Source organism: Lottia gigantea (genome assembly GCF_000327385.1).
Source record: "Lottia gigantea unplaced genomic scaffold LOTGIsca_1, whole genome shotgun sequence".
Classification (NCBI taxonomy): Eukaryota; Metazoa; Mollusca; class Gastropoda; family Lottiidae; genus Lottia; species Lottia gigantea.
The window spans coordinates 543482-565108 of record NW_008706746.1 but is presented as its reverse complement, the minus strand read 5'-3'; the positions used below and the strand labels follow the sequence as shown (position 1 = coordinate 565108).

The following is a 21627-nucleotide window of genomic DNA, read 5'->3' as shown; positions in this document are numbered from 1 at the left end:
AAAAATGAATCCTTCCCACTCTGTACCAGCTGAGAGATTTCAAGGCCAACCTCAGAGTGTTTTGAAGCAGAGTGTGCCTTGTCATAAAGGTTATATATTGAATATATTTGAGTTTAAGATAAAGACCTTGCCTGTTTTTATGAATATAAAGTAGGTTTTTAAGTCAGTCAAGTTGGAGATAAAGAATCAGTAACATTGTGGGTCACCTAACTTTAAAACTGTACAGTTATGAGATCTGCAGTAAATCATTTATAAGTTTCTCTCTACCCTAATCACCATCATCTTCATTAGATCATTAGGTACAGAAATGTAGGACGTAAAACTTCTTTCATTCTTTCATGTCATCTCCTCATTCTCAATCATTTCTCCATGAAATCTCATGTATGTTTTATATGTCTATAGATTACTAAATGATTTATTACAAACATCATACTATAAGAGTTTCTCTCCTGTATGTTTTATATAGTTCTATAGATTACTAGATGCTTTATTACAAACATCATACTAGTAGAGCTTCTCTCCTGTATGTTTTATATAGTTCTATAGATTACTAAATTCATTATTACAAACATCATACTAGTAGAGCTTCTCTCCTGTATTTTTTATATAGTTCTATAGATTACTAAATGCTTTATTACAAACATCATACTAGTAGAGTTTCTCTCCTGTATGTTTTATGTAAGTCTATAGATTACTAAATGCTTTATTACAAACATCATACTAGTAGAGTTTCTCTCCTGTATGTTTTATATAAGTCTATAGATTACTAAATGATTTACTATAAACATCATACTAGTAAAGTTTCTCTCCTGTATGTTTTATATAAGTCTATAGATTACTAAATGCTTTATTACAAACATCAAACTAGTAAATTTCTCTCCAGTATGTTTTATATGTCTATAGATTACTTAATGCTTTATTACAAACATCACACTAGTAAAGTTTCTCTCCTGTATGTTTTATATAAGTCTATAGATTACTAAATTCTTTATTACAAACATCATACTAGTAGAGCTTCTCTCCTGTATGTTTTATATAGTTCTATAGATTACTAAATGCTTTATTACAAACATCATACTAGTAGAGTTTCTCTCCTGTATGTTTTATATAGTTCTATAGATTACTAAATGCTTTATTACAAACATCATACTATAAGAGTTTCTCTCCTGTATGTTTTATATAGTTCTATAGATTACTAAATGCTTTATTACAAACATCATACTAGTAGAGCTTCTCTCCTGTATGTTTTATATAGTTCTATAGATTACTTAATGCTTTATTACAAACATCACACTAGTAAAGTTTCTCTCATGTAAGTTTTATATGTCTATAGATTACTAAATTCATTATTACAAACATCATACTATAAGAGTTTCTCTCCTGTATGTTTTATATAGTTCTATAGATTACTAAATGCTTTATTACAAACATCATACTAGTAGAGTTTCTCTCCTGTATGTTTTATATAGTTCTATAGATTACTAAATGCTTTATTACAAACATCATACTATAAGAGTTTCTCTCCTGTATGTTTTATATAGTTCTATAGATTACTAAATGCTTTATTACAAACATCATACTAGTAGAGCTTCTCTCCTGTATGTTTTATATAGTTCTATAGATTACTTAATGCTTTATTACAAACATCACACTAGTAAAGTTTCTCTCATGTAAGTTTTATGTATGTCTATAGATTACTAAATTCATTATTACAAACATCATACTAGTAAGAGTTTCTCTCCTGTATGTTTTATATAAGTCTATAGATTACTAAATGCTTTATTACAAACATCACACTAGTAGAGTTTCTCTTCTGTATGGTTTTATATAAGTCTATAGATTACTAAATGCTTTATTACAAACATCATACTATAAGAGTTTCTCTCCTGTATGTTTTATATAATTCTATAGATTACTAAATGCTTTACTATAAATATCATACTAGTAAAGTTTCTCTCCTGTATGATTTATATAAGTCTATAGATTACTAAATGATTTACTATAAACATCATACTAGTAAAGTTTCTCTCCAGTATGTTTTATATAAGTCTGTAGATTACTAAATGATTTACTATAAACATCACACTAGTAGAGTTTCTCTCCTGTATGTTTTATATAAGTCTATAGATTACTAAATGATTTACTATAAACATCATACTAGTAAAGTTTATCTCCTGTATATTTTATATAAGTATATAAATTACTAAATGATTTACTATAAACATCATACTAGTAAAGTTTCTCTCCCGTAAGTCTATAGATTACTAAATGGTTTACTATAAACATCATACTAGTAGAGTTTCTCTCCTGTATGTTTTATATAAGTCTATAGATTACTAAATGATTTACTATAAACATCATACTAGTAGAGTTTCTCTCCTGTATGTTTTGTATAAGTCTATAGATTACTAAATGATTTACTATAAACATCATACTAGTAGAGTTTCTCTCCTGTATGTTTTATATAGTTCTATAGATTACTAAATGGTTTACTATAAACATCACACTAGTAGAGTCTCTCTCCTGTATGTTTTATATAAGTCTATAGATTACTAAATGATTTACTATAAACATCACACTAGTAGAGTTTCTCTCCTGTATGCTTTATACAAGTCTATAGATTACTAAATGATTTACTATAAACATCATACTAGTAGAGTTTCTCTCCCATAAGTCTATAGATTACTAAATGGTTTACTATAAACATCACACTAGTAGAGTCTCTCTCCTGTATGTTTTATATAAGTCTATAGATTACTAAATGATTTACTATAAACATCACACTAGTAGAGTTTCTCTCCTGTATGCTTTATACAAGTCTATAGATTACTAAATGGTTTACTATAAACATCATACTAGTAGAGTTTCTCTCCTGTATGTTTTGTATAAGTCTATAGATTACTAAATGATTTACTATAAACATCATACTAGTAAAGTTTCTCTCCCGTAAGTCTATAGATTACTAAATGGTTTACTATAAACATCACACTAGTAGAGTCTCTCTCCTGTATGTTTTATATAAGTCTATAGATTACTAAATGATTTACTATAAACATCACACTAGTAGAGTTTCTCTCCTGTATGCTTTATACAAGTCTATAGATTACTAAATGATTTACTATAAACATCATACTAGTAGAGTTTCTCTCCAGTAGATTTTATATAAGTCTATAATCTGACAGACTGATGTTTGTTGTAAATAATTTACTATTTATTTCTAGTGGAGACTCTAAATCAAGTTACACAACAGTTGATGAATGAAGTACAAACTGTCTATAAACAACACGGAAAATGTAAGTTCTCATTAAGGCATTCAGGGCTCTTATTTTACTTTTTTTATCCAGTCATACCCAGTACAGCTTAAAATGGTTGTCACCAAATATCTCTTGTTGTACATTCATTAAATTGTTCAATTCAAGCGGTACCATTTTTCCTTTGATTAGCCAAAATTAAAATTTATCATGACGATCTGCAAATCAAATCAAATTGTAAATTTTTTGCTTTTAGACGGAAAATACAAATTTGTAAACTTTCTATCAAAATGAGTATATATTCATAAGTGCACTTACTTAGTGTCAAAATTATATGACAGAACCTCTCTGTAATCTTATAAATCTAAAAAACTAAGTAAATTACACAGAAACTACAGGTTATTATTGAAAAACCATTAATATTTATAAAGTATTATATGTTGTCAATTACAGGGATTCTGTTGTATAGTTATGACACCAGGAAAGTCCACTGATGAATATAATGTAGTCTTATTGGACAAATTTAGAGACTTTATTTTATGTTTATTCTAAGTGGTAGCATTTCTTTAAGCAATATGCCATAATGATAATTCAGATAGAAATAATACTCATCTGATCACAATGTTGCATTTTTTTTCAGTAACAGATGAAATTTTATCGGGGTAAGTTATCATGATTGTTTTTATAATTGGCAAGTTAATTTGTCACAAGTCAATTGGTCACATTTAAATTACCCTGAGACTAAGTTATGATTGGGGCTTCTGCCCCTTGAATGTTTCGCTGTTTATATGTGGTTTATGTGTCATTTCTACTGTTTGTTTTGATTTTTATATTCTTCATTATATGTTTTCTTTTAACGTATGTTTCTGTTTAATACTTATTATATGTATTGCAGATATTTTTAATGTATAGGACCTAGTAATCAATCAAGTTGTTTCTCAGAGTTTAACACTATGCTATCTTCAGACCTGTATTGTATGGTGAACTTGAACAGGTATGTGAAAGGTGTATGATTATAATGCGTCTAATAATGATATAAATTAATCAATATTTCAGATTGCAGTTTGTATACCAGGCTCCATTATTACCTGCCCTTGAATTGATAGATAATGAGTCTGTTACACTTCTGACATCACCGAGTGGTAGAGAAGTTTATCAGGTATAAATAACATACTCTCAGATCCAGTGAAGTTCAAATTTAGCAATATTGTATGAATGGCTTTTGGGTTATTGCCCTTGACTTAATAACGCCTTAAATTTGGCTTGGAGACAAAATAGAGGCTACAGTTTTTATCCAATCTTGATGAAACTTGATGTGCATGTCTAATTTGATGAGAATGTGGATGAGTTTAAATCTGGCTCCAATTGGTTGAGGGTTTCTTAAGTTATTGCCCTTGATATGGTTTGATTTGCAGATCGTCGTGATAAATTTTAATTACTGGCTAACCAAGTGAAATATTGATTGCAATTAGGGTTGGGTAAAATAATCGACATAATCGATTATTGTCACTAGGAATTTATAATTTCTATTATCAAATTTCATAATTGATTATATGTCAAAGATACATTTGCTCCACCCGTTTAGAAATATTAATCTCTTCCACATAGTTTCCCTTTAGCACATTAATTTTCCACAATAAGCTATAATAACCAATCAAAGCAAGAACATACTACGATTAAAAAATTACACATGAGTTTAAGAATTGTGGCATGTTTTGAATTTAGTATTTACAGGGATTCTCAATTGAATTATTTCGTTATTAATTGATTATCAGTCTGCCAGCAATAATCGATCTCATTTTGGTATTGATACCCAGTCCTAGAAGCAAATTATCATGGTAAAAGTATACTTATATATATCTGAACTTTATTTGCAGGTTGTAGGAAGTGCTGGTACAAAATATTATACCTGTTTTATATCTAGTCATTATTGTTCCTGTCCAGCTTTCAGATTCTCAGGTATAACAGTGTTGATGTGACCTTGTTAATGTTTGAATTTTATGATAATTTGGTTATATGTTTATAGCATTGACTTGTAAAATGTCTTTAAAAATCAAAGACTTGAGAGCACTAATGTTGATAATATGATGTATTTTGGTTATCGCTATTGAAAAAAAATGAGCATAACTAACTGTAAATTGATGAGATATTCATACATTCAAAGTTTACGAATTTCAAATGCATTATGAAGATTTTTAACATGAGAAATTTTGTATTATTTTGAAGATCTTTAATATACTTTTTATCAATAAAGGCTTAGTTATCATTTTTGACAGCTGCCAGTGGGTGTATGTTACCTTGTCTGGCAAGCTATCTTTCTTTTTAAAAAGGTTTGGAATTTGTGGGCATGTTTGATGGATAATGACAGGCAACATGGCTATGAAATGAATTCAATCATGAAAACATACTGAAAATAAGACAGTTAATTGCTTGAAAATTATATTTCGGATATTTTGTTTCAGTTTTGAAAAAAGAAGATTATTTATTGGTAAGCTAGTCCAACAGCCTTAACCTTAATGATTTAAGTGTTCGAATAATTGATTGGTTTAAAATTAAGTTTTGTTTGGGGTTATTTCCCTAACTGTGGTAGCAGCCCTGTCGTAAGGGTGGGATCCGTGGGGGCTGGGCCCCAGCGAGTGAGAATTAACCCCTTCAAAACCTTCTTCAGCTTAGCAGAGACTAATTCATTTACAGTATCTTTATACAAAATCAAAAAGATGAAGATTTTGATTCGTTTTTGCACCTCAAAATTGTCAGAAATGAGTTCTCTGGGGATTAATTCTTCAAATTTTCTCAGTACAAAATCTGAGCCCCAACACCAATTCATTCCTGGCTGTGTGGTAGTCCACTCCCAGATTGACTTTTACTGCGTATTCACAGTCCACCAGCAGTCCGTAATGATTGTATGTAGTTCATTTAAGCCAATCATATCACTGATGGAAAATGGCAGAGAAAAATGTTATAATTTTCACACATTGGTCAAAATAATTTTATTAAATTTTCAGTGTAAACACCTACTGGCTATAAAACTTTCTGAAGCTATGGAGAAAGTAAAAAGAAATCCAATAACAGACAACGAAATGGTTACCATCATACAGGAAGTGGAATAGAATCAAGGGAACTTACTCATTCAGGAAATAGAGTGGAATCAGGGGAACTTACTCATACAGGAAGTGGAATAGAATCACGGAAACTTACTCATTCCGGAAATGGAATAGAATCAGGGGAGCTTACTCATTCAGGAAGTGGAGTAGAATCAAGGTAACTTACTCATACAGGAAGTGGAATAGAATCAGGGGAGCTTACTCATACAAGAAGTGGAATGGAATCAGGGGAGCTTACTCATTCAGGAAGTGGAATAGAATCAAGGGAACTTACTCATACAAGAAGTGGAATGGAATCAGGGGAGCTTAATCATACAGGAAGTGGAATAGAATCAGGAGAGTTTACTCATTCAGGAAGTGGAATAGAATCAAGGAAACTAACTCATACAAGAAGTGGAATGGAATCAGGGGAGCTTACTCATACAGGAAGTGGAATGGAATCGGGGGAGCTTACTATTACAGGAAGTGGAATAGAATCTAGGAAACTAACTCATAGGACTCACTCCACTAAAATATTTAATGCAAATGATTGTATAGGAATGTAGTCCAGGCTATTTTTAGAAATCTTCTTTCTCTCTCCCTTTTGGGGTTTTTGCCTGCCTATTTTTGGGTAAAATTTGGTCTAGATTTGGAATTTGATGTCTGAAATTGCATTATCTTTCAGATTTGGTGAGATGATGAGAGACCTAAAGGTGGAAGGCTAATTCTAAAAATAGTCGTTTTATGAAGTGCCAAACTCTAGCGGATGAGTACAACCGGTAGTAGTCTACTTTCAATTTTAGTAGCTCAAAATTTTCATGGTCATCATATAATGAATTTTTTAGGAGACATTGAGAATTGGTCAGGCTTTCATTCGACATATTGGAAAGCTTTCAACGAGATTTCTGGAAAAAGTTATAGAAGGTTGAATTTCGTGTTTTAACATGGGAAGAGATGGCAAATGAATTAGTGGAGTGAGTTCATACAGGAAGTGGAATGGAATCAGGGGAGCTAACTCATACAGGAAGTGGAGTGGAATGGGGGGAGGGGGGGGAGCTTACTGATACAGGAAGTAGAATAGAATCAGGGGAGCTTACTCCACTACAGTTCATTGACAAATTCTAGACAAAATTTAGTTTCTACTATGAATGAGATGATCTATGCCCAATATAATATATTTGAAAATATTCCATATAATTTAATCTTTTGACAAAAGTTAGGAAGAATCGGTAGTGACTGACCCTGAGAAGGAAAACACCAAGAAATAAAGTTTGTAATTTATTAACAATATCATACAGTTCATTATTTAAAAAAATAATCTTCCTTAACTAAAAATAATTACTTGTGAATTGATTTATTCATCAACAAAAAACAAGAACTTGAAGTCAAAATGATCCAATTAGTCATGTCTGACGAGAGCCTCTAATGGGCTGCATTTTTCAGTCATGTCTGGCTATAACCCTAAGTAGACAAACGAGCTGCATTTTTCATTCATGTCTGATACGAGTTCTAACCAGATGATTTGATTGCATTTACCAGTCCTGTGTCAGAATTCGAGCTGAATATACCAAAGTTCTAGTTGAACACAATCTATTATAAAATTACTATTTTGTTTCTTATTATTTTTCTTTTTTTTTTTCTCGTTTAATTTTAATCTTAACAAGATTTATACTAAGGTTACGTATTGGTGACATTTCAAGCTATCTATAGCCAACATCAACAGTATGCAGCCTTGGTAAAAATATTTTTAGATTATGATGGAGACTGATGAAAAATTATAACAAAAAGATATTGTAATTTTATTTGAGTTACATGACTGTTGTACCTAATTGGATCTTTTTAACAATCAAGCCATTATGAAATATTAGTGTTAACAATAATTATGGTATGCCTGTATATAATAGTGAATTTTAGACTCAAAAGTTCATCAGGTGCTTTCCCATCATCAACTTTCAGTTTTCATCAATTGACTCGCACCAAACTTTCTTTGTTTTATTAGGTTCCATTTTTTATATAGCCACTTAAGTTAGCGTCTAACGACAAGGCCTCTTGAACATTCGTTGACATCTGCTTTAACCAAACAAATTTCTACAATCTTCAGCGCTGACATTTTGTGACAGTGTTTATCAGGTTCGGTCAAACACTTAATTTGACGAACATTCAAGAGGGCTGTTGTTAGACCCTAACTGAAGTGGCGCATATACAAAAATATATACGAAGTTTTGGTATTAATTTAATTAGACTGTATCTCAATTGATTACTGCTTTTTACTACTGAAATATCCTTATTGTGGGAGAGCAGTATACTTCTTAATAAATGTACTTTTCTGTGAGCCTACAGAAAATAACCCATTCAAATTATTGCATTTAAGGGAAGAAAAAGGGTGATATATGTTTTTGAGAAAAAGACACATATTTAAGTATATAACAATAGGAAATAATCTTAACAAGAAACAATTTTCTGTACATTAAAATTACCTGAGTGCCTGATAACTGCCCTGCATATAGTTGTGGGCTTTTAAATACCATTAAAAAAAAATTGTCTCCCCCTGCAGTTAACTCTCAGAAAGTTACTGATATTACACAACTTAATCCTTGTAAGACATTTAGAAGTATCACAGCACATTAAGATACAACAGCTTTATGGATATAGACTTCTATTGATGAATGATGTGTTAGTAATGAAACACTGTGTTTAAAGATGGATTGCCTTATTTTTTAGCGTCAAATTAAGCAAACTATTTGATTAATTGGTGTTTCTAATGAATTACCATGTATTCTTAATCATATCATTATATTCTTATTGAATCTAAGTAAGAGTTTTAACCATGTATGTTTGTCCATGTATGTACAGTCTGGATAAACAAAAAAGACTTTTTAACCTTTCTTGATCAGCCACTCATTGTAATTTTGCTGGTAATTCTCTTCTAATTTATCTAATTATGAATTAATTATGGACATATGAGACAAACTGGTATTTTTACAAGTCATTAAAATTCCTCTTAAGTATTAGCATTTTCATTTTCATACATGAGAATAAAGGAAGCCATCTTTAAATAATCAATATTCATAAAACTGTTGTTTCTTAATAATTACACTACTTGTTTGATAGAATAAGAAATTGCTAAGTAATCTTTTTCTGACTAAACACAATGGTTGGCAGGTACAGTTAGGGACGATTATTTCTTGATCATTTTGCAGATGAGTAGATCAAAAAGATTCATGTTGATAACAAACATCACTACTTTAGAAAATGAACTCATCCTGAACTGTATCGCATTAATTGAAAGTATGCATGTGTGGAAGAGTTCATTATAATATAATGGGTACATCTTGTGCCAGAAGCTTCATACTATCATGACAAATGATGTCCAAATATTTCCTAAATCTAAAAGCAGATGTTCTCTTGAGCACTTCGTTTAAAATCAAATAAATTAAAATGATTTTTGATATTTACAATTTATGAACCATTTTAAAATATGAATTTCATATTAAATCACTATCAAATATTACTGTGGTATTATAGAAGCAATGAAAAATCAGCTTTTATTTGCAAAATGAAATGAATAGAGTTTTAGACCCAACTTTTACACCCTATGGTGTGTGCAATGAGGGAAATTTTGCCAGGACAGTGGTGGCATTTGCCTACTCTTTTTTGATTTCCAGCTGTTAAGAGATCTTTAAGGTGGAGAGCTTGTAGCACACTGGGCTTCTTTTATTTGCAAATGTCAAAACTTTGAAATAAAACTATGTGAAGGCATAGAAGAGCCCATATTTAAAGAAAATCAGATCTGTGTCAACATTGTGTAAGAAAAAATCATGGGTAACAATAGCACAATTAAAATGAAATATTAAAAAAAAAATGATTAACAACTTTCTAAAATGTAAAAACTTAAAACACAGCCCTATGACTGGCTACCACGTAGTCTCTTAGCAACCGGACAGTCTTCATCTTTTTCTAATTTTCTTTTCATGGACATGGACATTTTGTTCGTTGTTTTAGATGAATCTGATTTCCGTGTCGACAGCTTTGCTTTCAAAACCGTCCTGTTATTTTTCCTGTCATTGTTTGTCACTGATTTTTTACTACGTAAGTTTTTCTTGGCACTTAAGGAATGTGAATTGTTTTGATCCCTCACTCGGAGTCGAGTTCCAAGCCGCACATTTTGATATGTATTCGGTCCGTTCTCATAACCTGATTTTCTCAGAGAAAGTTTCGATTTGGACGATTTCAGTTTCACATGTCGACTGTGTACACTATTTTGACTGTTCCGTAATATTCCTGGATATTCTGAATTGGATGTCCCATATTTAGAAGGAATCGAAGTGTCCGATTTTCGTAATCGCATGGAATGCATACCTATATTCAGAGCACCAAATTTAGAAAATTCTGAATTTTCAGCAAGAGTGTCTCTAGGCTCGGAGGGTTTATCAGGCGTCAACGAATCTGCCAGGGACGAAATTGTCGCAGCATTGCCTGCCTGAATACTGTCGTTCATTTCCGAATTTAAAATCTGAGGAAATAATGAAAGCTTTCTCGCCCTTTTGGGTTGTTTCTTCATAGAGTCCAGATTTTGTTCGGAATCATTTTTGCTCGAGGAACTCTCGGATTGGTCTTCCTTATTTGGCAGTAATTTAGATGGGGCACTATTTGGTGGGATCACAGAACGGGGCTCACAGATGGGTGTGGTGGGAATAAATGGTAAGTGAGTCGGAGATGAGACAGAGTTATCTTCATACTCCTTCTGGACGTTCGGTGTAACCTCAGCAGCTTTCGACAGGGCTTTAATTCTCATATCTTCTCGTAGTTTTGCAAAATGCTCTTCTCGTTTTTTCCGAAGTATTGTCAGACGACTGGGCCCTAGGGGGTCAATAAACACCACAATTGAACTTGTATTATCAGCACGTAACCCCCGGGCTTTCCATTTCCTTAAACTAAGAGCTACCAGTCTTTCTGCTGGGTTGATCCAATAGCTTACTGTTGCTGACTAAAATAGACAAATACAGCAAATTATTTCAATCATAATTTTTTAATAGAAATACTGCTATCAAATACTTTACATAGGTTGAGTTTTTTTCAATTAAACCAATGGCTTCTTATTGACAAAAATATTTTGAGTCTGTAAAGGAACATTAATAACACAATTCTTGATCATTTCATTTGAGAAATAGAAGTATTAAAATATGAGAATCATTCAAAACTGATGTCCTAAATTTAAATTTTCTTTACTTACTGGATCATAAACAACTCTATCTTCAAAATGATATTCCAAATCTGTAACTACGGAAACAGCCTCTTCTGGTGACACCATATTCCACAAACCATCTGATCCTAATATGATACATTTATGAATCGATGGATCTAGTTTATGAACACTCACATCTGGTTCAGGCGATACGACGAACTCTTCTGTGATATAATCATAACTCCATAAATCTCCTGAAAGTTAAACAGACAAGTTACAATTGACGGACAGAAATGGAGTTTTAATTCTTAGTATTCGGTATACAACTTTACAGGCCCATAGCTACAGGCTGGAAAGGGGAACTAAGATAATTGAATTGCCCCCATTCAAAATCATTCTGACAACCAACCAATTCCATTAATGCAACTAAACACCATACACCATTGTTGTTATTTCAATGAGTTATTGTATTTGCCATCCATGATATTATGAGATTCTTCTTCAATCCTGTTCTCTAGAATTTTGGCATAAAAGATGTCATAATTCATGCTAACCAATTAAAAATATTGTTAAAGTAGTTAGAAAAAAATTATTTGATGTTTTACAATAAAAATCCAGCAGTATTCCTCACAAAGAGTAAAAAAGTAGTACAAGTTGACATCGATGCATCTTCAAGAGCAAACAGACTGCCACAGTATTCAACATTAATGTATACTTTTGAATTGAAAAGCACTGTGGTCTGAGTTACCAAAATAAAATGGAGTTATCTCCCTCCTATCAACCACTGTATTATCTAGCTTGTTACCCTTATTTTAGGTTCTCTCATTGTAATTCTACTTCTTAACAAAGATAAACACAGATTTTAACAAATGCAGTAATCTTATTGGATAATAAAAACTAAATTTGAATTCAGTTATAGTGAATGACCAATAAGATGACTTGACCACATTGGAAGTTAAGTCTTTGAGAAAGACCAAGACTCATATAGCTAACTATGTCTTACCTAGAGATCTGGCCACAGCTAGAAATGGTATTTTATCTATTGGTGTGCTCCGTCGTATCGGACCTTTATGGTTCCATTTCGGTCGATTCCAAACTACTCTCTGTACTCCTGATTTAGCTACAACCTCACCCCCGCTACTTTCAATTCTCTTCTTCTCATGTGGACATTCTGGTTTGTGATCCTGATGAAAAAATTACATATTCATAGATTAGTACCAAAGTAAGTTTGACAGATAGAGGACAAGGCGAATAAGTTTAAAAGCATACACATGTAGTTTTAAATTCTGATCATTAAACTATGTACTAATGTTTCTGCTTGTGCCATGAGTTAGCGCTTGGGTAGCTCCATGAGTTAAATGCTAGCTCACTGACCTAGATATGAAATACATTAAGATACCTAAGCCTCCAGATTTTTCAACTTAAGTTTTTTCACCTGTCAATGATATAGGTCCAGTTGTACTCTTGTTTCATTTTACAGAATATCATTCATTCATAAATTGATCCATCAAAGACTCTTTAAATTCAGGATTTTATTCTTTTTGACAGATTTGTGACATTGTTTGAAAGTCGACATCAGGACAACTCTCAAAACCAATGAATGTGGCTTCAGAATTTTTTTTTGCTTTAAGGACGAATCAAAACCCACTGCACCTTTTCAATTAACAGACCATAATCTAACTCACTAGAATAAAGATTGAGCTATTCCACTGCAAGATTTGTGTTTAACAGACAACCCCTCCGAGAAAAATTTTAAATCTTCATTTTTCTCAAAAACAGATTTTTCTTACTCACCTTAGTTAAACAGTCAGCTTTCATGACAATAGCATTATTTTTACCAACATCTGAGCCTAATACTATAGCTGAATCTCCAACATGTCCAATATAAATCTTAGAGTTTCTAACAAAGGCTACACTACATGTAGTTCCAGCTGTACTTGGATAACCAGACAATCTTTTTGGCCATTTATCTGAAATGGACAAACAATATTGACATCAAAAATGTAAAAATGTTGGTTGACATATATGGAAGAACACTTTTGATTATGTTGATTTTTTAATGTTAGCCTTATTATTAACAGTTTGTAAGCTGTAAATTACATGTTCACTATTTCAATAAGTTCTAAACAATATTCATTTCAAAAATTTATATCTCTCTTTATTAGGCTGTGTGTTAAAGATATAAAGCCAGTATCAGGAAAAGCTAGTTTATGGTTAAGCTGATATTGTTAATCTATTTTGTAAGCCTAAATTAACTAATTGCTCATAATTTTAGCTGTAAATTACGAGTTCATATCTCTTCCTAATAGTTCTTTTTAATAACCTAGCAATGTATCTTGAAATAAAAAATGTAGCTGTGAAGTTTGTGCACAAACCATTAAATTCTAAATGAGAAATTTCTGATATCAAGCATGGCTATTTAATAATGTACATAGTTACTATGTTGTTTCAAAAGAAATGTGTTATGATTTGTATACAGTGGCACAATAATAAGGATCCAAAAATCAATGATTGGCTTTCATTTAATTAAATCAATTATCAACTTTCAATTTCTTTTAATTCAATTCTTACAGTTAACTATGTAATTATCTTATCATGAATCTTCATTGTGACCTAGGCCAGTGCTTTTATGAGTCTATTTTTTTAACATTCAGAAAAATCAATAAATTTTAATCACTTTTACTTAATGAATGGGATTATGATTAGATAATATGAGAAAAACCCATTTGTGATCGACTTACTATTACTTTCATTTTGTTTTGTAACAACATTGACCTTTGACCTGAATTTCTAGACTACTTCGCGGAGTCGGGAAATAATCATCATGACGCCGTTATCAATTTAATTTTTTACATCAGCTGATTTCAAATTTTCCCACTAAAAATATCAACTACGTACTTTTAAATGTTTGCTCAAACTCAATTAGATTTAACGGGATAATCTGTTATCTAAGTCAGGGACAAGTCTTGACTCGTCAATCCGACAAGAAACGAGTTTATGGAGGTCAAACGACGACCAGCCACATTATCGAGCGCCTCAAATCAAAACATGGCTGGTTACGAAAATGCGCGCGATTTGTAATTTGAAAAACCAAAATAAACACCATTCCTGTTGTCGAAATTCAAAGACCAAGGTGTCAAAATATTGTATGGAAACTGGGGTTGAAAATAAAACTAAATTTATAAGAAACCGTCCGCTGAAAGCGACACGTTTTTGAGAAAGGTCAATGTATAAAATCGCGAAGAAACACACCCAGCGCAACATTCAAACCCTCGACAATGTCAACATTTTATACCCCTACCTCCATTGTTTTAAGATTTCCAACACTTACCAAGTTCTTTCCACATTGCATGATGAGTGTCCAAGAATCCTGATTTAATGGCCCACAACACATCTTCGTCATTATCACTCCAGAAACTGTCAAATTTTATAATTTCGTCGAGAAGGTTATCTCTCGCAAATCGAGAAGCCTCCGCTCCGCCATGTCCATCAAAGATTCCGAAATATGCAAAGTCGTAATCTTTCCCGTCTGTTTTGTAGAATTTGAACGAATGGGTATCTTCCATATATTTCCGACCACCTTGGTTACAATTTCCAGAAACCCTGAGGTTCACACCAATTTTATGACTTGTCATTTTAGATTAGAAGTTGTTTCGTGTCGACATGAAATCCTCCATTACAACTGACATGATACTGGATTCTGATTGGTTGATATATGAAATTGACCTCTAGAGGTCAGATCTATAAATAGAAATTGCGCGTCATTCCCGTTTTAGATATTCCATCACCATGATACACTCCTTTCTAAGGGAATTCCGCTGTGACTTCCCCAATTTCGGCTCGTGAGAAAGGCTTGGAAATGACAAGCAAGTTGAAAAAAGATAAATAAAAGGAAATATTCATGTTGGCTAAATATCACTTTGATGCTACTCCATCCCAGAAAACGACACCCTACATTTTGTATGTTTTGCGGCTCTTTCTGCAACCTTAAGACTTTTCAAATAAAATTTATGGGAGCCGACATTCGTCAATAATAACTATGAAAGGCTAGGTAAGGAGGTAAGAGTCTACAGAATCTAGCTAGCCGAAAAACTGTCAACAATAGCCCAGCGGCGCTTTTACAGGGGCATTTTCAAAATTTACAATTTACATACTGCAAGAATAAACTGTGCCCCCCCCCCCCCCCCCCCCCTTGCCCCCAGCAGGTTTCTAGCTAACCAACAACTGCCAACAATATCTATCAGAGGCTATGTAAGAGTCAGCAGGTTTCTAGTTAGCCAACAACTGTCAACAATATTTATCAGAGGCTAGGTAAGAGTCAGCAGGTTTCTAGCTAACCGACAACTGCCAACAATATCTATCAGAGGCTGGGTAAGAGTCAGCAGGTTTCTAGCTAGCCAACAACTGTCAACAATATTTATCAGAGGCTAGGTAAGGGTCAGCAGGTTTCTAGCTAACCGACAACTGCCAACAATATCTATCAGAGGCTGGGTAAGAGTCAGCAGGTTTCTAGCTAACCGACAACTGCCAACAATATCTATCAGAGGTTGGGTAAGAGTCAGCAAGTTTCTAGCTATAGCCAACAACTGTCACCAATATCTATCAGAGGCTGGGTAAGAGTCAGCAGGTTTCTTGGTAGTCGACAACTGTCAACAATAGCTATCAGAGGCTAGGTAAGAGTCAGCAGGTTTCTAGCATGCCGGCAACTGTCAACAATATCTATCAGAGACTGCGTGAGAGTCAGCAAGTTTCTAGCTGGCTGACAACTGTCACCAATATCCATCAGAGGCTAAAGTCATCAGTTTTCAACCGCAAGTTTTACGGGGACATATCTCATAACTAGATTAGAAATTCGGGCAACATCCAACTAAGGGGGGCAGTTTAGGTAACACCCTACCCTCACGGAAAACTTTGTGAATTGTTACGTATTACAGTGGTGCTCTCTATAGAGTTATAGCTATCTTTATTGCTGCCGAGGACACCCATTGGAAGCCTGGAAACACGTTTTTCTGAAGTCTGTGGACCTCCTCCAGATTTCTTTTAGAGAATTTGACTCCCTGAAACGAGATTTCCTGGCGAATTTAAGGTTTATTTGTATAGGGACTGTGGGACCACCACAAGAAAATTTTAAGAATAAGACGCCCGAAAACGCGATTTACTGACATTTAAGGCAAATATCTGAGGTTGCCCGAATTTCTAACCTATTTGTGAAAAAAACTTGCTTTCGGGACCGCGAGGGGGGCGGCTGCCCTTCTTTGACTCCACCACTGTACATTCATTCAAACACTCAGACATTTTTTAAGACGAAAACGTATAAAAAGAATATTTGTAGCAGAAATGAAGGTGGGGGGCAAAAAGGGGTTACAAACCATTTTTCTAACTTTGTATAATAAAATAGACTCATAGCGCGAAAAAAATCAATTTCATTTCATTAGCACAATTGATTTACCGCAATAAAAAGTAAAACTACAATATGTGTTAGGCCTTTTGGTACAATATGAAATGAACACAGATGTAATTTATAAATTTCCCAATTCATTTCATTCTTAATTTTTCCACACAAGTGTAAATTATTCGTTTTATCTCTCAATCACCAAATGGTATAATTTAGTTAATGGATTGTACGAAACCTTTCAAATTTGTGCGCAATGAGGATGCGCAAATGGTTAAAATGGCCGGTAAATGAAATATTGACATTTGTTTTTCAAATGAAATTTCAAATAAACGGCCCTTTGTTCAACGATTGTGATAAAATCAGAATTTATGTGCACAGTTTTTGCAAAATTGTGAGCTAAAGTATTGTTGTAAGTACAACCTATTGTGCAAAGAAAAAAAAAGAAAAAGAAAATATTTAATTTTTTCTAAATGTAAAAATCAAAACAAATCAAATTGAAAAATAAAATGACAGGTGACATGAGCATAGAATTCTTTTAAAATGCACAGGACGTGGTAACTAAGCTTGATCTAGTCCTGTATGAATCTTGGAACTGTGAAATTAAGCTTATGAATACAGACAATCATCTAATCACTTTAAAGAAAGCCTGTAAATAATAAGCCATAGTGTTCACAACTTTTTAGTCACAGGTTCTTATTGGTTGTATTTGCTAGTGTATATCGAATCGCTTTAAAACTAAAACAGTGGCTATTTTAGTCAAGGTATAAGACAAAGTTTGTAATACCTTGATCAATGTGAAGTTGTATGAATCGAATGTAAGCTATAAGCTTATGATATTTTTATGATTTTTCGGAAATAATGTTTTAATATTTTACTTTGATTTAGATTGTTAATATTGATGAGAAGAAGAATAGGTTGTTACATTAGAGAGTTTAAGATGAGTGTGGCAGATTAAAAAGTTCTCAGATTTCACAGTTGTTATTCTTCACAGGTAATTCAACATTTTCTATTTCAAATTCATTCTTCAGACATTTTCAGAACTTATTTTTCAGATAATCAATCTGAATCAGGATCAGCTTCAACAGAGTCATTACCATCATCCTTTGAAATAAAGAAGTTCGAATTAAAATGAACTCAAAGGTTGTTCTATGTACATTAATGTCTTGTGTACAATCAGTACTGTACTCTTAGCTTCCATTTTTGAAAAGCTTACTTTTGTATGTATGGGGACACATAAAAAAACACTAATAGCTTTCATTTGCTTCATTCTAATTTCTCATCCAAAGTCTGTGGTTCCTGTAAATTTCCAAAGAAATTCATTATATAGATTATCACATAGCTTATGGTATTAAAACATGGATATGATAAGAGTTTTTAGCTAAGCTTATCAGCAATAGGGAGAATGAGAATATGTACCTACTGGAATATTCTGCTGAAGCTACCAAATAGATATCAGCACCTCTTCAAACACACTAGCCAGGAAAATGCAATATTTATCCCAAATAGACTACAGAATAGATGTATTCAAATACTGATGTAAAGGTTGAAATTCAGACATCATGCATGGAAATGAAGGCAATAGCATGTAAGTTAGAATGTGATCATTTAGACAGTCAACATGGCACCCCTAGACTTAAAAAGTAATCTAGTTATCTATCAATAATAAATATTTAGCAATATTTATCTCAAATGGACTATAGATGTCCTCAAATACTGATGTAAAGTTTAAGGTCAGATATGAATAGAAATGAAGGCAATAGGAAGTTAGTTAGAAACCGAATCGTTTCAACAGTAAATCAAGACACCCTTCTAGGCATAAACTGGCCAGGAAATTGTACAGTATTTATCCCAAATGGGTTAAAGATGTCCTCAAATACTGGTTGAGTTCAAGGTCAAATATGAATATAAAGTAGGCAATTGGAAGGATAATTTAAACAATGAACTGTGATACTCCTAGTATTCGGATATCGTCTGGCAGATTAGTCAGTATTTATCCAAAATGGGCTACATGAGAAGTCAGACATGAGAAGAAATGAAGGCAATTCACCAATCTGCAAGAACAGCTTAAACTCCACCCACCTAGATACAGTTGTTAATCATCACAAACCTCTCCCCAATCTTTCTGGATATCTTTCGTCTGCATTGCCCATGCACACCTCAATACCATTTTGTCCTCAAATACTGATGTAAAGTTCAAGGTCAGATATGAGTAGAAATGAAGGCAATAGGAAGTTAGTTTGTATTGTTACTGCTAGAAAACAGGAAAAACATCCTCAATGGAACAATAGACTTCACCCAACACACAATCTCTACTTGTATAGTGATATTATGGCATGCATAAGCTTAGCTTTTATTGATCTGAGTCACGTTTTGCCCAGATTTTCAGAGAATTGAAGTGAGTGTTCATATTTGACAAATTTCCTTGTAATTGTCAGCTTGTTTCCATTGTGTTTTTGCAACTTTAAACTTGGTTTTGAAGAACTTTATATGCTATGTTTAATTAGGATACATAACTTTTTTAATGATTTAAGAATAGGTAGAGGATAATTATGTTGTGCACACATGTTTTGGATAAAAAATCCTCATCAGGACAATCGGTTTGGATATAAAGTGGTAGCTGTAATATTAGAATAAAAAAAATTAAAACAGAACTTGTATTATTGTGTTACTCCGATTTTCACTTTATGCGATCTTCAGGCAACTGACCTGTTTTCAGCCTGCATCCCTACTGAAGTTGAATATTAGGATTAATGGAACTCATTGATCAGGATAATAGTAATATTCCTGCTACAGGAAGTTGATACTCTTCTGTACACTGTCAAAGAGAGTGATAATTTGAAATGATGGGCTCATCAAAGGTATGTCAATATGTCTATATATTATTATCATATTCATATATTTTCATCACTAGAAATAGCAAAACAGAACCTGAAACATGTTACTCAGAGTTTAACACTGTGTGATCTTCAGACAACTGACCTATTTCAGCCTGCATCCCTTGGATGGACAAGTAGAATTTATTCTCATGTCTACACTTGGATCATTATATGTGATATAAGAGGAGATATATTAAGAATCCAAACTAAAATTGAAACTACAGATTAAGGGTTTGAATGGTAACCTGATATATGCAAAGGTATTATTGCCTGTCTATAGTTTGGCTATTGCGACAACAGACCACTGTTAACTATTGATTTCACATTTTCATCTGATTACCTCCCTTTTATAGCCTGTGTTGTTTATCTGCAGTCATTTGTTCAATTTTTTGTCAAATTTTTGAATTTATAGTTTTTTTCTGATAAAGTTTATTTCCCAACTCCTGAATTCTGTGGGAGACCATGATCCCCCACACACCCCCCACACACCCCCCTGGCCTCCAGATATAAAGTAATAGCAATAGTCAAAGTAACCACAATCTGATAAATAATTTTTTTTCTTTATTAGCAGTAGTAGAGGAAGTAATCTTTGCTATATAAATTTGATATGGTTATAAATAAATTCTTGAAAGAAAGTTCAGTTTCCATCTCTTCATTACTTTGATATCAATATTTCATAATGTATCCTGTTCATATCATTTTCTGGCATTGATTTGGGTCTTGAATATATTAAGATCATCTTCAAAAATACCAGAAACGCACAAAAATCGCACAATCCCTTCAGATATACTTCCAACTAGGAATTTCACTATGACTGAGTCTCAAGGAAAGGTGGGTGTCATTTTAACTTTCAAACAAGGATAATTCTGGACACATGTTTCTAAGAAGGCAGTGAACACTATTTCTAATTTGCTTAGCTGAAAAAATCCTGTTTCTGAGACTAGGTTACAATTGGTCGAATGAGTGGCGAAACTGTCACTTTAATGTCCAATCAAGTGTGAACGTCAAGTGTCTAATTGTTAATCAGGAAAAGATTGAGTTAAAAAATGTGAAATATGAAGTGTCAGTGGACAGGAAATTCTTGACATCAGTTAGCCACTCCTTTAACTTTTTTAAATATATCATTGTGATATTGGTTAATTTGGATGATCTAGTGAAATAATTATCAAGTATTAAAAGTATTGGGTGTTCACTTTTTAATGCAAGAGAATAATTTTGAGTGATATTGTGTTAATTTGGATAGTTGGTGAACTAATTAATAACTTGATTGTGTTGAAGAATATTGGGTGTTGACTGTTTTCTGCAAGAGATTTATTTTTGGTGATATTAGATATTTGGATAGTTGAGTGAACTTATGATAATATGTTTTCATGTTTTCATATGGACAGTGAAAATTGGAATTTATTTTAAAAATTTGAATTTCCTAACTTTATATTCTCATACAGACAGTGGTATCAAATGTTATAAAGAATCACTTTAGATATATGGATTATAAATGCCAATTCTAGATTTCACATGTTCATACAGGCAGTGTTATCAAATATTATAGAGAATCACTAACTAGATATATGGATTATAAATGCCAATTCTTGATTTCACATGTTCATACAGATAGTGTTATCAAATATTAGAAAGAATCACTAGATATACTATTTCTAATTCTTGATTTCACATGCTGACAGACAGTGTTATCTAGAAATATTTGATTGCACCATTTATAAATTTATTAACAAAACAAACAAACACTATTTATCCTTCTTTATTTGTTGTTTGATTTATTGCTGATCATTCAGTTTTTTATCTTAAAAATGGATTCATTGTATCTTATATCATGTAA

At 32.6% G+C, this 21627-nt stretch overlaps 3 protein-coding genes across 3 annotated transcripts; 2 read left to right on the top strand and 1 right to left on the bottom strand.

Annotated features, from left to right (window-relative positions):
* Positions 1-4308: 4308 nt before the first annotated feature.
* On the top strand, positions 4309-6361 carry LOTGIDRAFT_103136 (hypothetical protein; the record flags this gene model as incomplete). Its single annotated transcript, XM_009045390.1, has 4 exons — positions 4309-4410; positions 5129-5210; positions 5714-5739; positions 6257-6361. Coding segments are annotated over 4 exons (315 nt in total), but the record flags the coding sequence as incomplete, so codon positions are not given.
* A 167-nt stretch (positions 6362-6528) lies between these two features.
* LOTGIDRAFT_102821 (hypothetical protein) lies at positions 6529-6900 on the top strand (the record flags this gene model as incomplete). Its single annotated transcript, XM_009045389.1, has 1 exon — positions 6529-6900. A coding segment is annotated over one exon (372 nt), but the record flags the coding sequence as incomplete, so codon positions are not given.
* A 700-nt stretch (positions 6901-7600) lies between these two features.
* On the bottom strand, positions 7601-15202 carry LOTGIDRAFT_205518 (hypothetical protein). The gene is made up of 6 exons (XM_009045388.1): positions 14851-15202; positions 13314-13489; positions 12523-12703; positions 11568-11773; positions 11097-11321; positions 7601-7892 (listed from the first exon to the last, which is right to left on the bottom strand). Exons 1-6 carry the CDS (start codon positions 15152-15154, stop codon positions 7881-7883), a joined length of 1104 nt encoding a protein of 367 aa, XP_009043636.1. The 5' UTR covers positions 15155-15202; the 3' UTR covers positions 7601-7880.
* Positions 15203-21627: the final 6425 nt, after the last annotated feature.